At 37.4% G+C, this 16,915-nt stretch overlaps 4 protein-coding genes and 1 pseudogene across 5 annotated transcripts; 3 read left to right on the top strand and 2 right to left on the bottom strand.

Annotated features, from left to right (window-relative positions):
- LOC104735176 (thioredoxin-related transmembrane protein 2) lies at positions 408 to 2,871 on the bottom strand. Its single transcript, XM_010454907.2, has 9 exons — positions 2,577 to 2,871; positions 2,417 to 2,473; positions 2,261 to 2,330; positions 2,140 to 2,181; positions 1,973 to 2,046; positions 1,246 to 1,316; positions 1,071 to 1,156; positions 864 to 970; positions 408 to 762 (listed from the first exon to the last, which is right to left on the bottom strand). The coding sequence occupies exons 1-9, from the start codon at positions 2,766 to 2,768 to the stop codon at positions 700 to 702; spliced, it is 762 nt and encodes a 253-aa protein (XP_010453209.1). The 5' UTR covers positions 2,769 to 2,871; the 3' UTR covers positions 408 to 699.
- LOC104735177 lies at positions 3,157 to 4,575 on the bottom strand. Of its 2 annotated transcripts, none has more exons than XM_010454910.2 (3): positions 4,347 to 4,575; positions 4,104 to 4,222; positions 3,157 to 3,464 (listed from the first exon to the last, which is right to left on the bottom strand). In XM_010454910.2, the coding sequence occupies exons 1-3, from the start codon at positions 4,475 to 4,477 to the stop codon at positions 3,439 to 3,441; spliced, it is 276 nt and encodes a 91-aa protein (XP_010453212.1). In that variant the 5' UTR covers positions 4,478 to 4,575; the 3' UTR covers positions 3,157 to 3,438. The 2 variants fall into 2 exon arrangements, with proteins under 2 accessions (XP_010453212.1, XP_010453211.1); XM_010454909.2 differs by having other exon boundaries at positions 4,039 to 4,222; positions 4,347 to 4,572.
- Positions 4,891 to 6,085, top strand: LOC104735175 (mitogen-activated protein kinase kinase kinase 1-like). The gene is made up of 2 exons (XM_010454906.2): positions 4,891 to 5,386; positions 5,610 to 6,085. Exons 1-2 carry the CDS (start codon positions 4,925 to 4,927, stop codon positions 5,967 to 5,969), a joined length of 822 nt encoding a protein of 273 aa, XP_010453208.1. The 5' UTR covers positions 4,891 to 4,924; the 3' UTR covers positions 5,970 to 6,085.
- On the top strand, positions 6,936 to 9,680 carry LOC104735172 (annotated as a pseudogene).
- On the top strand, positions 9,967 to 11,566 carry LOC104735174. Its single transcript, XM_010454905.2, has 4 exons — positions 9,967 to 10,330; positions 10,663 to 10,785; positions 10,889 to 10,959; positions 11,059 to 11,566. The coding sequence occupies exons 1-4, from the start codon at positions 10,085 to 10,087 to the stop codon at positions 11,315 to 11,317; spliced, it is 699 nt and encodes a 232-aa protein (XP_010453207.1). The 5' UTR covers positions 9,967 to 10,084; the 3' UTR covers positions 11,318 to 11,566.

Raw genomic sequence — 16,915 nt, 5'->3', positions numbered from 1 at the left:
GATATGAAACACATGATACTTGGGAAAGTAGTCGCCGCACGATGCCACGATCCAACCTTTTAGGTAAGTAGTAAGTACAATATATTAAAATTATACATATACACCATCGACTCTTTTATTTTACAAAAACATGTTCCTCGTATTTACAACTAATTTTACTTTCGTGAATAATGAGTATAAAAAAAATATACAACCCGTTATATAATCCATATTTTTGAATTGGTAGGTCGAGTATACTTCTAATTAAGTTGGTTTTTCTTCGAATTTCTTTGTGTTCAATTTTTTTTTCTCATTTGATGGTAATTTTCTAGTCCACACATCGACACATGGATATAGCCTAGGAAGTAGGATAATGGGTTGTACTAAAGCACATGAAAACAACACAATAAGAGACGTACGAGTGCCAATAAGCCTCAAAAGTCATGAATACGATTAGCACTTAAGTAAAAGTCAGAAACCGATATTTCATTACCATCATATTCAAGAACACTTCGTTGAAATTTCAAGCCGTAAGATTTCAACAGAATCTTTCTATCTCTCTATAGCACTAAAGTATAATACCGTCGTTTTCTCCCGCGAGCCTCACCAAAAATGCCCATTTTAAGAGAACAAACAAACGAATAAGATAGTGTGATGGTTGTGGTGATGTGTGTTCATACTGCTCTTGCAAGAGAAAGCCAGAATACCCGTTTTCTCCGACTATGCTCCGTTTATGTAGTCAAGTAGAAGCCGATCAAGCTCAAAATGTTGACATAGAAGTTTCTGCAAACATCAACAACAAGGGATTTCATTAAAGCCTTAAGAGAATCAATGTAGCCATTATAAAATCTGATTTCTTGCCAATTGTGTCAAAGCATGTAAACCTTGGTTATGGGTAAAGAAGGTGCAGCATCAACATAAAAGTCTGGGAACCGAGAGACTTCGGCACCCTTTTCAAACAATATGTATGTTGGAAGCTGAGACATTCCACCTAAATATGTGTTACACAATATGATCAGCTGCTTCCACAAACAGAGACTCGATGTGTTTTTGGGTTTGTGCAAATAAATGAGTTAGTGAAGAATTATTACCGGCAAGAGATATTCCAAACTGCGCTGCAGTATTAGGGAAAAGTCCAAGATCAACAGTTCCGAAAGACAAAAGATTATTCGAGTACCTGAAGAAATGGAAGAAGAGTGAGTGAGTGTGTCTCATAAGAGTAAAAGTGAAACTGGGGTGTTTTCTTAATTCGTACACAAAGCTTACGTGATGGAGAGCTCAGGAAAGCATCGGCTTGAACGAACACACTTAGATGAACTACATGCAAAGAATTCTATCTGCAAAAGGTGTGAAAAGGCACATCATCATAAAAAGTAGCTACAAGCCTACAACAGTAACCCCTTTTGCGCCAAACGTTCAATTTCATACATTGTTTTACTAGATGTTGCAGATCAGTTCTGTTTCTTAATTGATTGACAGCTAAACAAAAGAAAGACAAACTTTGATGTCATAATGATAAGGGGAGGCTACTATAAGTATTATCTAGCTTCATAGACAGCATGCTTAGTTAAACCTTACTCGCATTTCTCATCGAACAAATACGAAAAAAGAATCATATTGAAAACTGAAACCTCACCTCTCCTCTCCTCTCGTTTTAGATTAAGGGCATGAAGAGTCGTTTGACAAATGATCGATCTATTTGAGTTTTGACAAACTCTAAACAGAGATCATTCTTGAGTAGAAATTGCTAAGGATTTGACAGAAAAATCACAGATCAAACTTAATTGTAACTTTCTCGCTATGGGAGATGGAATGGATTTCTCCATAAGTGGAATCAGAATGTAAGCTCTGCTCTATGCAATAAAATCAATTTTGTTAACCCAAAGTCTTCTCCTAGTTTTTTCAAATGTATCATCTAAAGATCATAACCTCACTGATTCGGAAAGAGCAACAACATTAAGTAGAAGATAAAAAGCCAAGAGTTCCAACGTACCAACCAGTACTTCGTTGTGCGCCCATCTGATAGCAAATCCTCCAACTGCATAGGTGTTAGCTTCTTCGCAGTTCCTGCAAATCGTTTAAGCATTTTTCAAAAAACACAACTTTTGTTTCCCAAAAATCCATAGAAAGCAAAAAAAATTTGAAGAATCTTCCCCATACCTAATTTACTAAATGCTGGTTGCTGAGCTAAAAGATATATAACTGCAAAAGGAAACATTCAAATCAAACTTAAAAATACTCAACGCTGTTAGATCTATCAACAGATTGAAATTGAGCTCACCTGAAAAGATGACACTAAACCAGATCGCCACTCGATAATCCATAATCAACGACACAGCTATGAGAAAGATCTGGGCGCGAGTAAATAAATGTGTATCAGCAGATTTCACATGAATCTTACAATTCGGAATCTGAAATCGGCGAGAGTGTCGCTAACCTTAGCGTAGAGTAAACTATCCGCAACGAAAGCTTCCCATGTTTCCTCCCTCACCATCTACAAAACGAATTTTGCACAAATCAATAAAGTAAAAAGTGAAGAAGTAAAGAGACTTTAGCAAAGTTCGACTCATATACAGAAGAAGAAGAAGAACACAAACCTTGATAGCGGAAAACATAAGGAACGCTAGAAACGCTTGGATTTCTCTGTCGAAGAGTCGATGTGAAGTGTAGGGTGCGGCGGAGCTACGAATCGGAAGGTAAGAGAAGAAGGCCATGAAATGGAGGAAATAGTAAGGATCTGATACGATCCGACTCATTGCTTCCATTACTCCTTCACGCTTCTTCTCCATTTTTTATTTTTTTTGCTCTCTTCTTCCGTTCTTCGTGTTGAAGAGCTGCAAATTTTTGCTCAGTCTTTTTTTTTTTGGTAGAAATTTTTTGCTCAGTCTGAGGTAAAAAAGGGAAGGACTGTTTGAAAAAGAAAAAAAGTAGACGTCACGTCGTTTTACATTGTAGGAAACGGCAAGGCCTTTATTGAATTTGTGTGCAAATGTCAGAAACGGCAAGGCGTTTTAACTTTTAACACACTACATACAGTCATACAGAGTTTTTGGGTGGTCTGACTATATGCGTATCTCATGGGTTGGCTCAACTTTCACACTGCAGATCATTTTGATAGTTATATACGATCACTAGATTAATCCATCCTAAATAAAAAAAATTGAATAACAACTGATAAAACACAAAAGTAACAAATGAAACTAGCCAATAATGGAATAGAAGAAAACCATGGCTAACCAATGGCATAGACAAGATACTATTATTGTTCATTCTTTGATGTGTTGAACATAGAAGTTCCAACAGACATCGTTTTGCTTAATTGGAATGTAACTAAAGAAGAGAGTGTTTTATCACCCAGAAAACAGAGAACTGATCTGAGTGACTGAATTAGACCAGCAAAAGCAAAAATGCAGAGAATCTCATCTAAAACGAATCCATTTTTCTTCGAGTCTGGTCTCATTATCGAGGCACGCTTAGGCCAAGCTCTGCAAGATTCATGAGAGACATAGATTAGCATATGTGCCACCTAAACATATATGTTTCAGTTGTATTCTTCAATCAATAACACTACAAAAAGTTCACAGAAGAGAAGATGAAGAAAAAGAGCAACACCAAATTGGCATCTTTTTCATCTTCAAGCCAATACAAGATTCTTATGCAAAAACAATTCTTTCATAAGCATATAGCCAACTAATCTATATGTCCCTGCAAACCCTAATAGTACACTAAAAAACTGCAAATAGTCCTGATGAAACTGCACAATGTGAAAGGAATAACAAAGCAAGATCAAGCCAATGTGGAGCAGGACGGACAAGTTCAAAACAGCTGAGATCTGTGATAATTTTCTGGATTCTGAATGTCAATACTCATTTTTGCAAATATAGGTTTCAAAGTTGCACAGAGCTATCCAGCAAAGGCAAACTCCAATTCAGCTATAAACTGCTTACAGATTCTAAATTAAGAGAATCAAAGCTCTAATTTGAAACCAAGAGTAAACAACATGTAAGTTCGAAGCTATGCAAAGAGCAAAGAGTTAAAAATAAAAAAAAGGTTGCTTACAGATATACTAAACACAAAACATTTGGAAGAATATCAAACTCCTGGATTCGCACTGCAGAGCATACCCTGAGCTAATGACCTAGAATTCTGTGAATCGATACCGAGGCACGAAGTCAATCTAGCTGAAGCCACCGCACTATACAATGGAAGCAACGATTGAAGTGATCCCAGCTGAGCTATCGGCCTATCGAAAGTTAAAAAAGAACAAACCTTTAACAAAATACATGAATTGGGCACTCACGAATACGAATCCACAACTCAAATTTGGGGAAAAAAAACAAATCAAATCAATCAATCAGTTGATTTACCTCGAAAGTCCAGGAGAAGGAGGGACGCCGAGAAACGATGAAGCCGATTTGGGTCGAACCGAGGGCTTGTTCATTGCAGATCTAAACATAGAAAACGCTGGTTTAGACAAAGATCGACATCGAGAAGCCATTTTTGCCGGCTAACGAAACGAATCTGAAGCTGAGATTTTGATTTCTAGTTCTAGGTTAACACTGCGAGCAAGAAAGAAGATTGGGTTTTTACGAGGTTTAACCTAAAAGCGACGACGTTTTCAAACAAAAGTCAAGTGAAAAATAAACGTCATGCTGTGCCACAGTACTTCCTAAAAACAACACGACGTCTTACATTAATTAACTTGGATCGCGAATATATGAGATGGACTTTGCCTTCCGTGTAACGCCGTATTTGGTGATCTCCTACACGTCGCCGTTATTCCACACGTGTGCCATCGTTTCATACAAAGAATCTTCACAAAAAATACATGACGTGTATAAGTTAACTGTAACAACTATCTTTACACAACATAAATATATATATATATATATATCGCATATTGGTATAATCTCCAACTGTTGGTAACGGAATTCTTAAAAATCAAATGGAATCTGTCGGATCGAATCAATTATCTCCATACGTAAGTAACCGAGACCAACGGTATTTCTTGGCTCAACCGTTGGCGGATCGGATACTTCGAGCTCTTCGTCACCGGATCCGTCTCCTCAACCGTCCAAATGGCGGAACTTTTCATGTTCTCGGTGCGACGTGTAATGTTTATACGGTGACGCTAACGGCTACAACGACTTGTACTTGTCCCGACCGTCAGAAGCCGTGCAAACACATCTTGTTTGTCTTGATCCGAGTTCTCGGCCTTCCTCTCGATGATAAGTGTCTAAGGCAACGGAGACTCCGGCCATGTCTCCTCTACCGCCTGCTCTCAGCACCGACACTGCCTGACTGCCTCGCCAGTTTCCATCTCCAGCAACGGTTTCTTCAGCTTTTCTCAGCCGCCACTTCTCAACCTGGCGATACTACTAACTCATCCTCCTCCACCAGTCAAATGGTAAGACTTTTTTTACCCTGATATACACTTGCCATCGTATGGAAATTCATTAAACATTTTGTTTGAAAATGTAACTACGTCGTTTACATAAAAATATTTCTAAAAGAAACTGTGAAAATCTAAATCTTTTACATGTATATAATTAATGGTTACGTTTTGCTTATCCTAAATAATCAATGTTTAAATATATTTTTGTAAATATATCATTTGATATATTGAATAGGAAAATGAGGTGGACGAAGAGCCAGCAACATGTCCGATATGTCTAGACGATATTAACAGCATTAAAAGTGTAAACGGCGAAAATGGTGGAGGCGTGGAGAAGGAACTCGCGGTGGTGAAGTGCAGAGTCTGCAAGAACAAGGTGCATGAAGAATGCATGCTGGCGTGGAGGAGGAGTCGTGGACGGCGGCCGGGCATCTGCGTTATATGCCGTGCACGGTGGCGAGCCAATAGTTCTAGTAAGAGTCCTAATGTTGGTGGTAGTTACGACAACTGCCAAGGTAATTGTTACTTGAATCTTGCCCCTTACGTTGATGAAGAGGAGGAGGACGGTGTTGGCACGAGCCAACGGCCATGTTGAGGACGTTGAAGGAATGATTATTGTGATTCTTATTATCATTTTAAACAAAATACTGTACATTTAACAACAATTTTAGGTCTTCATTGCATATATATAAGTTTAATTTTATTGTTTTACGTACATATGTGTTCAATGATTATTGAGATAACGAATTGGTATAGTTTCGCCCTTGCAATATATCAGTAGAAACTATTAAAAATTTGGCATGTTGAGGGAGATCCAATGGTTGCGTTTAGTGAGAAAAATTTAGCAACTTCTGAGGATTTAATTTTCAGGACTTTAACGAATGGTAGATAACAAATGATTCTGAGGATTTAATTTTCTCTTGGGGAGAATACAGAGATGCGCAACTTCCAATGCCTGGATCACGTTGTAGAGCAGAGTGCGGGATGCAAACGCTGACACTGAAATTCAAACTTCAAATACTTCACGTAGATTGATGTTTTAGAGAATATTTTTCGTTTCTAAAATATTGATTTTCTAAATTAAAAAACTAAAATAATATTTTTACTTTATATTTTATTCCAAGTGGTATAATATTTAGTGGATTATGTTTTCTCTTTCTACCGTAAAATAATTATAAATTAGTTTAAAAGTAAAAAGCTTAGCTTTTTCTTAATATGTGTGAAATTATTGAAACATCAATAGAGAGACAAGGGAGTATATAATCTCATTGTTTTGAGAGCCTTTTATACATTTTCTTGGATTGTGTAAGATATTAAGTTCTAGAAATAGTATATATTAATCAAGTCAACTACTAAATATAAGTTATGCTGTAGTACTTTGTGTAGGAAAACTGACGAGGTGGTATTTTTAGTTGCTATGGTTTACATGTTGAAAAATAATGTAGTAGGAAAATACCAAAACAGAGGCAGCTTTTGAAAAGAAAACTATGGGCCATAATTGACCAAACATAGATAATTAAGGAGATATCTTCTGAAATATGAGAAAAGTTATAATCATACCTTGTAGGCTTGTCAATCCAAAACACTGTTTTGTCTGGTATACTTAAATTAGTCAAGACTTTTGATTGTACAAAATTAAAAGTCATCGATTGCCTTGTCTTGTTGTCTCTTTGCTGGTTAATTATTTGTCTAGTTCTGTTGATGATGATCACTCCAAGAAACTTCAAAGAACCTCTCGGATCCGAGAGTTCTATATGTCAACAAGCTCTTTTCTGATGTCCATGTAAGTGATCAAGTTCTGTTTCTGGACCAATCTTCACGAATTAGTCAATTAGTTACAGTTGATGTATTAGTCAATTAGACAAAACTTATATTGTTTTCAGGAGAGATCCCTTTAGTTCAATAGAAATCTGAGATCCTTTTCAGGTTGTGATGGATCAAATTCGGGGTTTGCGTTTTCTAGGCCGAGCAGAAACATGTTCTCGAGTTGTTCTTCTCATGGTTCTGGTTGTTTCCTTCGTTTTAGGCCTTCAGTATTTCGAGCTCGCTCCATTATCTATTGTTTCACCTGGAAACGGAAACGTTTCTAAGTTCAGAGATTCCAATAGCACCACCAAAAGTGCTGAAAATGAAACGTTTCTTGCATCTCAAGAAGAAGCATCGTCTGGATTCAAACCAAATAATAGCAGAACGGAAGTCTTGAAGAGTTTTGAGCACAAGTTTTTGAATGATTCTCCCAAAACAGAATCTTCTCGGCAAAGTAAAGGCAATGAAACCACCACTAGTTCTCTGCATTCTCTTCAACCCAAAATCCCTAGAATCCGCAAGAAACATGAGCAGAGGAACACCAAAAAGCCACCTTTAGTTGTCATATCAATAACTCAGATGAACAATATGATGTGGAAGCGGCATAATGATCCAAAAAATTCACTTGTATGCAAATGATTTTACCATAAGCTCCAGTTTCTTATTACTCATAACTCTGTTCATTACCTGTTTTTCTATTTTTTTAATGTTCATAGGCACCTCTTTGGGGATCAAAAGTGGACGAAGAGCTTAAAACTGCAAGAGACAAGATCAAGAACGCAGCTTTGGTCAAGAAGGATGATACCCTTTATGCGCCTCTCTACCATAACCTGTCCATTTTCAAAAGGTTTTTTTTATAGCGCTTAACCAATCTAAGCAAAATTATATGGGTAGTAAAGGCCTAATTTCTTAACCAAGGAGAACACAACAGTTTTGGTTACTGTGCATTTAATATAATTTTTAACTAAAAAAAATGAAATTTTGTTTCTTAATGTAAACAACCAACTACACTAGTCTACTACAACTATAAACAACCCACACATAAAAAATATATACGTTTAGAACATTTAATGCCTTTGTCGTTGTTATTTTCTCAATCAGATTTAAGACCAAAATCATACATGCTGTTGAAGAAAAAAAAAGTTTTATATATCAATGATGGATCTCTTGTAGGAGCTATGAGCTAATGGAACAGACTCTGAAAGTGTACGTCTACGCGGAAGGGGACAGACCAATCTTCCATCAGCCAGAGGCAATGATGGAAGGGATTTACGCATCAGAAGGATGGTTTATGAAATTAATGGAGAGTAGCAATAGATTCTTGACGAAAGATCCCACCAAAGCTCATCTATTCTACTTGCCTTTCAGTTCCAGAATACTTCAACAGAAACTTTACGTTCATGATTCTCATAGTCGTAGAAATCTTGTTAAATATCTCAGGAACTACATCGATCTTATCTCTTCCAACTACACTTTCTGGAATAGAACTCACGGCTCTGATCATTTCTTCACCGCTTGCCATGATTGGGTATGATGCTCTTCGAAACCCTGATCTTCTTCTTTTTTTGCATTATTTAAGTTTCCTTTTTACAAGCTAGCTAGCTAGAATAAATTGTATCTTTATGTTTCAACTTTAAAATAGTACATTTATATTTTTTTAACAAAAAAATGGAAATACATTTTTAAAAGCAAAAAAAAAAATATAACTAAATTGGCGTTTTCTTTATATTTATTATTGTAAGTTAATATTTGTTATAATAATAGGCTCCAGCTGAGACTAGAGGGCCATACATGAACTGCATAAGATCACTCTGTAACGCTGATGTCGGAGTAGCGTAGTCGGAAAAGACGTCTCTTTGCCGGAAACAAAAGTCTCTTCGTCACAAAACCCAAACGGAAAAATTGGAGGAAACCGTCCTTCCAAGCGAACTATACTCGCCTTCTTCGCCGGAAACCTACACGGTTACGTCAGACCCATCTTGCTTAACCATTGGTCTTCAAGACCCGAACCAGATATGAAAATATTTAACCGGGTCGATCACAAATCGTACATCCGGTACATGAAACGAAGCAAGTTCTGCGTTTGCGCTAAAGGTTACGAGGTGAATAGCCCTAGAGTGGTGGAGTCGATTCTGTATGGTTGCGTTCCGGTGATTATCTCTGATAACTTTGTGCCACCGTTTCTTGAGATTCTGAACTGGGAATCTTTCGCTGTGTTTGTGCCGGAGAAGGAGATTCGTAATCTGAGGAAGATTCTTATATCGATCCCGGTGAGAAGATACGTGGAGATGCAGAAGAGGGTGTCGAAGGTTCAAAAACATTTCATGTGGCATGATGGTGAACCGATTCGGTACGATTTATTTCATATGATTCTTCATTCGGTTTGGTATAACCGGGTTTTTCAGACGTTTTAGCCATATGTTTTAACCAGGATTATCGGTTGGATTGTTACATCAATTTACTTACTCTCTCTATTTAATTATATTTTGTGTGTGGCTAAGGCTCGTTATTAACTACATCAAATTAGGATTGTAGACTACTGATTTTATTTAGCCAAGACATGATTATACAAACATAGTAAAAAGTAAATTAAAATAAAATATACATTTTTTAAGTTAATGATTTTTGTAAAACTGAAATATTTTAATTTTAACGAAATTATGAAAATATTATATAAATTAGCAGAATTTTTCTTTCGTTTTTGGGCGAGTGTGTAAATTTTAAATTACCGTTAAACCTTTTCAGTTTTTTACCGTTTCATTACATAAACTATGATGGGAAAGCGGCAAGACTTAATCGGAAGATTGCATTCACTTTTCTAGGAATCGTTGTCGGATTCTTCTTTCGAGCAGAAAAAAAAAAAACCAAAACAAAAAGAAGCTGAGCTAAATCTGAGCTATATTCATGGCGACACAGGGAAGACCAAGTTCAGCTAAGAGCGAGCCACGCGATGGGTCTTCTTCTCTTTCATCAAGAGTCAAGATCGATCCGTCTATTAAGGACAAGAAGAAGATCGCTTCCTCCTCTACCAGTAGCAGACCGATCATGTCGGATAATAAACCCAGATCCTCTGTTTCCACCGTCACTGCGAAACCACAGGTATCAAATCGGGAAATAATCTCTGTTTCCACCGTCGCGGCGAAAACACAGGTATTAAATCGGGAAAAAGTCTCTGTTTATAAAAGTTTTTTTTTTCTGATTTGGTGGGTTCTCTAAAATTTCTTTATAGCTTTGATTAACTCTTAAGGATTAAAGCCGATCTTTGGGTTTAAAGGCTGACCATTGCTAGATATCAGTTATTGGTTGATTCGGATTAGTTGTAGATCGAACTTATTAATTGACGATGAAATAAGAATTGGGTTGATATTATAAGGAGAACTCTTTTATCATGAATTCAGCATTCGTGACGTGATTTTTCGATTATTGTGGTTTCTAGGTTGAACTTGTAACATATTAATATTGCAAAAAAAACTTTTGTGAAGGCAAAGCCCAAAATACCTGTAAAAAACACAGCAACAACATCTGCAGCAGCAGCCAGAGGAAAAGCTAAAAGAGAGAAGAAGGTTTATTCATTACCCGGACAAAAATTTGATATTCCCGAAGAGGTTATAAGAGTAACATCTCTAATGAATGCTTTACTATATCTTTCTTATTCTCTTCATTCTCAATCTCATGATTCTTGGTTTCTCTGTCTTTTTGTATTTGCAGAGAGAGCCCTTGAGGATATTTTATGAATCCTTATCGAAACAAATACCAGGGAGCGAAATGGCTGAGTTCTGGTGAGAAAGAAACACTATATATATATATATATATATTGACAAGTCTTTATGATAAACTTTAATACATTGTTATATAATGGTCTTGAATTGTTAAAACAGGCTAATGGAACATGGTATGTTGTCTCCGGATAAGGCTAAGCGAGCCTTTGAGAAAAAGCAGAGGAAGATGAAGCAAATTCGAATGGGGACACCGACTAAACCTGCACCAACATTTACTAGCAAAGCAGAGAGTTCTCAAAAAACATCTGCGTCCACCAAGAACAGCGGTTTAGATCCGAGAAAGAAGAAGAAAGTCGTTCGTGATGACGACGACGACGATGATGATTTCATCCTTAGCCACAAGAGAAGGAAAGTGTAAACCATACAAATTTAAAAAGTCCTGTTTCGTTCATTTAGGTAAACATGTCCAATAGCAGATCAGATCAAGAACCTTAAGTTATATCTTAGCGTTCATCGAATAAGTGATCAGAGATCGTTGTTGTAGGCGCCTGTTAGTGTAAGGTCCTCAGAAGGTTGTCAATGGACCATTGAGATGTGTAGAAGAAGTTGTTGGTGTAAAAGCAAAGAATCATGAAATACAATTTTAGTAATATCTTAACCTAACACTGCTGAAACTCTTTTTCAATGTTGTCTAATCTGACTGGTACAATTTTGAAAGACTTGCAGACTCCATGACCATTAGCCAACATTAGATAAGTTCTTGGCAATGGCGGTCGTCTCATCATGACCGCCATCGTATTCACTAACATTGTAATCTGTCAAAGATGGCATGTGTATCAAAATGAGCCAGCCTCACATATTCAATCTGACTGTTGACTTATGAAGAAGTAACCACTTTCAATTGATCAAATCGTCATCCCTCTATGTTTATTCAGACTTTTAATATCCTTGATGATTTGATTTCATGAACACAACGTCTCTGTTTCTAACAATTAATGTTCTCTCAAGATATAAGATCACATAGTCTATATTCAAAATCCTTGAACACTTTTTAAGTGCATCCAGTCTTCAGTGAACTCAGGTTGCATGTTTAGAACCGGGAAAAATCTGATAACAAATATATTTAAAAGTTAATAAAATTTAGCTATTTGATCTCATGCTTTCTCACTATTGATTTTTAATTTCAGATCTAAATTTCTAAGAATGTGCTAAATAATTTTTTCCTACCCAACAAGAACATGCAACCCTAATAATCTCCTAACAAGTTCATTAAATAATTCTATCTTTACAACTTAAAACAACTCTAGTGACACGGTCGGGAAATATTATCTACACCAAAAAACATGCAGAAGGTTTTTGTGCCTCTAAAAGAATACCCGTTTGGAACATACTGATCAAAGTCACTGTGTGGCTATATCATGAACCAAGGAAGCAATTGCATGTGACAAACAAGCAGCAGGACTGAAGCTGTCAAATAGTCAGGCACTCAATCAATTGTCAATACCTTCTTCAATAATGATATGTTTTTTTTCTCCTTGCCAAACAATTTGGAGTAGAAAAAAAAAATAGAAGTGGGCAAATAATAAATGGTGATGGTGAATTTTGACTGTTGATGTTTGATGTACTCTTCCAGTCAGAATCATGTTTTCTTTGTATGTTTTGTCCGTCTCTTACACAATCTTAATTGTTTCTAACTTTTTCATCATTTAAACTTTTAAAAATAAAGTTATTTATGTCTGTGATAGCCATTAGGAAAAGGTAAGTGAAGAAGAATGATCTAAGACATTGAAAGGTCTAATCCTATTTAATGATTTTCTAACGGAAAAATAAATGAATTCTCTAGACTGGTCACACTGATCTATCAACAATCTTAAAATAAATAGTACCAATCACACTGTTACGCATACATTGTCAATCCCAATACGACTTTCTTATCATACTAATATGTAAATATACACGTATATAGCAAATATAGTTTTGGTAAAAATACTTTTGCCCTTTGTTTTTCTTTTTCCTTTATAGCGAGTCATGTACTCATGTGTATAATTATTGTAGAGACCAGTGTACAAAACTAAATTATCCCCATTTCCTAAAACAAACAAAATCTCAAATATATTGAAATCTTCATGACAACGAGTATCTTAACAATTTTTGTCTGTCCCAATATAAAACGAAAATATCTTTTTTTCTGCCATGTATATAACTCACACGTATTATCAAATTCGAATCTAAAATATGATCCGATAACGACCGCATTGATACAAAAAATAAGGTCTGAACTTAATTAACTGATACCGTAAGTTTTTGTAGTTTCATCAGCATATGATACGTTGTTAAATCAACTAAGATGGCTCAGATCAATGTCTTAAGGCAGATTAATATCGTTTTTCATGTTTCATCGATCGAAACTGATTTAAAAAAAAAATATTTTTAGCAATTCAAGATGTGAATGGGTCCAAACGACAACAATTTGCGTGTTTCGTTGACCACTCTAAAGCAAAAACATGTTAAGAGTAAATGTCCTACATCTCGACGTGTCTCATTTTTCTCTATCTGTCAATTTTTGTCTATCAAATGAACATACACAAGATAGTGATATTTTATGTGCATATATACTTCTGAGTAGAGAATAAAAACTACCCGCAATGATATCAACTGCAATTTAATTATATGCTCATTCGTCACAAAAGAATATAGAGAGCATATATTTATTTTTTTATTTTATTTTTTTAAAAGAGATACTATTTTATATATGATTAAGTATTTCTACACCGGAGCTTCACATAAATAGCCATATAGATAAGGAGAGTGCTAGCTTAAATATATTAGTAATTTTGGAAGTGCTGGAACTATAGATAAAGATAAGTGTATTGTGCAGTACTTGTTGGGGTAAAAATGCTTGAGCTATCAAGTCTGATGATTCTTCTCCTCAACAATAGTTGTATCTCCTTCTTGATTTGATCCGTGGACTTGAAAAAGAGTGAGTGTAGTCTGCTGTTGCGTTCTGTCCAGATGAAATAAATAAGAGCTTGGTAGACGATCTTGCAAATGACATTGAGCTTCCTATTCGAGGTAGGATTCTTGATCCAACTCAGAGTTCCCATGAAGGTAGATGATTGAGATGGTATGAACGGAGAAAAAAAATCGAGCCACAGAACCTTTGAATACGAACACTGGAAAAAGAGATGGTCTCGAGACTCCTCCCCTGAATGACAAAGTAGACAGTTGGAAGGGACTTGAAGATTCCATCTCCGTAGCCTGTCTCTTGTGGTTAGCCTATTTAAAACCGTAAGCCAGGCCATAAACTCCATCTTTGGAATTCTCTCCTTGAACCATATCTGAGAGTGCCAACTAACCGTATCACCAGGCGGATGCAAGTGCCTCCAAGTTTTAAGAGAGGAGAACGTACCTCGGGATTGATCAGGAGTTAGGTTCCAAGCAAACTCATCACCACCAGTTCGAGCCAACGGGGGATGATGATTCTGCAAACATTCGCGCAATAGTTGGACTTGGGGATTCCTTCCTCGGTAATAGACCATCCCTCATTCCTAACGGCTTGGGAGACCTTTGAGAGTAGACCTATACCAGTAACTCTCGGACCAGAATCTCCAATGACATCAATGAGAGGCCCCAATCCTGTCCAGTTATCATGCCATAACAACGCTTCATTGCCAGATACTATTTCACATGAAATGAAGGGTCTTGCCAAATGACGTAATTTAACAAGCCTCCTCCAAATCCAACTTCCTGAGGATCTGAAATCTGCAGTCCAAAAGCTTCTTCCTCGAATAAGGTGCTTCCTAACCCATGAAACCCAGAGAGAACCAGCTTGGGAGAAGATTAACCAAATTAGCTTCAAGCCAAATATGTGGTTCCAATCCATGAGCCTTCTAAGCCCTAGACCTCCTGCAGTTTTTGGTGTGCATACAACTTCCCAAGAGACTTTTGCGCCACGAGCAGAGTTTGCAACTCCTTTCCAGAGGAAGGCACTACAAATTTGTTCAAGTTCCTCAATACATTTGTTTGGAAGAATAAAAATGGAGGCCCATAAATTGATGGTACTGTTGATAACTGATTGTAGAAGCTGAAGTCGTCCCGCAAAGGAGAGGTGGCGATGCGTCCAACCTGAGATACGAGCCTTGACCTTATCAGTTAAAGGTCTGTAGTCTGAAGGAGTGAGCTTCTGAGTGATCAGTGGAACACCGAGATACCTGACTGGTAGAGATCCATGGACTAGGTTGAGAGATAATGCCATTCTCCGACTTTCCTCTCTATTGTTGCCATCCAGGAAGAGGCAAGACTTTGCCAGATTGATTCCCAAACACGAAGCTTGCTTGAACTGATCCAGAACTTGTACAATTGCCGTGAGGGATGCCTCCGACCCATCAAAGAACACAAGAAGATCATCCGCGAAACTTAAGTGGGTGATGAGAGGATCAATACACATCGGATGAGGCTTGATCAAATCTTGTGTAGTAGCCAAGTCGAGCTTCCTTGATAGAATGTACATGACCAGAGTGAATAGAGGAGCTGATATCGAGTCATCTTGCCTTAGCCCTTTTTACCCCGGGAAGTATCCTAAGAGTTCACCATTAAAAGCCACTGAAAAGGATGGAGTCGTAAAGCATGTAACCAACCATTTGATGAAAACTAGAGGCAACTCATAAGCCTTGAGAATGTTGATCAGGAAGTTCCAGTCCACATTATCAAACGCCTTGGATATATCAATTTGTAAGCATCCTCTGGTGGTAGGTCCTTCCTTATTGAAGTCTGCAACCAATTCAGCAGCCAGGAGAACATTCTCACATAGCAGCCTCCCTTTGATGAATGCAACCTGGTTACGTTGAACCGTTTGATTTGTGAAGAGCTTTAGTCTTCTTGCCAGCAACTTTGAGATTATCTTGTATATCGTGTTACAGCAAGAAACGGGTCTGAACTCGTTCAGTCTTTCTGAAGTTAGAGTCTTCGGTATGAGCGCCAGAATGGTAGCATTTGTCTGCTTTAGTAGCATCCCAGTTGTGAAGAATTCAGTGACTGCAGCGATGACATCAGGACCAATTAATCCCCATGAGTTAACAAAAAAATCTGCAGTGAATCCGTCTGGTCCAGGCGCCTTATTACGAGGAAGGGAAAATAACGTACTTGTTACTTCCTCAGGAGTTAGAATAAGTTGGAGTTTGGTTGCCAATTCATTGTTGCACCTGAATGGAGTGAGATCTTTAATTTCCTGAACAGACAACGGTTGTACCACATCATTCCTGACTCCAAGCAAATTCTGGTAGTACTCTGTTATCAATTCCTTTAGCTGAACCGCCTCTGAAATCCTGTGATCATCATCAGTGAGAAGGTAGCAAATTCTGTTCCTTGCCTGATGAGCCTTGACTAACTTGTGAAAGAATCTCGTGTTCGAATCACCCTGTGAGTACCATCGTATTCTCGATTTTTGCTTAAGGAATGACTCTTCTGCCGAAGACAAGAACAACAATTTTTTCTTTAGTTCCTTCTCCTCACGAAATAATTGTTGAGTTGGACTGCTAAGCACCTGAGATTGAATCCTTAATAGTGCTTCATGTGCTTCTGTTGTTCTAGCCTGAATATTGCTGAAGTTGTTTCGATTTAGTGCCTTACAACCGATCTTAACTTCCTTAAGCTTCTGACAAAGTCCATACATCGATGTACCTCTCAAAACTGGTCTGTTCCATGCGGATTCAAGCATACTAGCATAGTCAAGATGAGTAGAGAAGAAGTTATAAAACTTGAAAGGTACCTTCCTCCTCTCGACTTCAGTGGAGGTTGTGACTAGAATAGGAGAATGGTCAGAACCACCTGGAGCATCAAAAAGGGCAATTGACTGAGGATAAGTATCCAACCAAGCTTCATTTATCATCGCTCTGTCCAGTTTCCTTGTCATTGGATTCAGCTCTTGTCCATTGTACCAAGTGTGAGAAGATCCTCGACCAGGCATATCCATCAACTCGCAATTGTCTATACACTCCTGGAATTCCTCCATACCACG

Source organism: Camelina sativa, chromosome 13 (genome assembly GCF_000633955.1).
Source record: "Camelina sativa cultivar DH55 chromosome 13, Cs, whole genome shotgun sequence".
Classification (NCBI taxonomy): Eukaryota; Viridiplantae; Streptophyta; class Magnoliopsida; order Brassicales; family Brassicaceae; genus Camelina; species Camelina sativa.
Note: the sequence above shows the minus strand (reverse complement) of the source record. Positions and strands in the feature narration are given on the sequence as shown.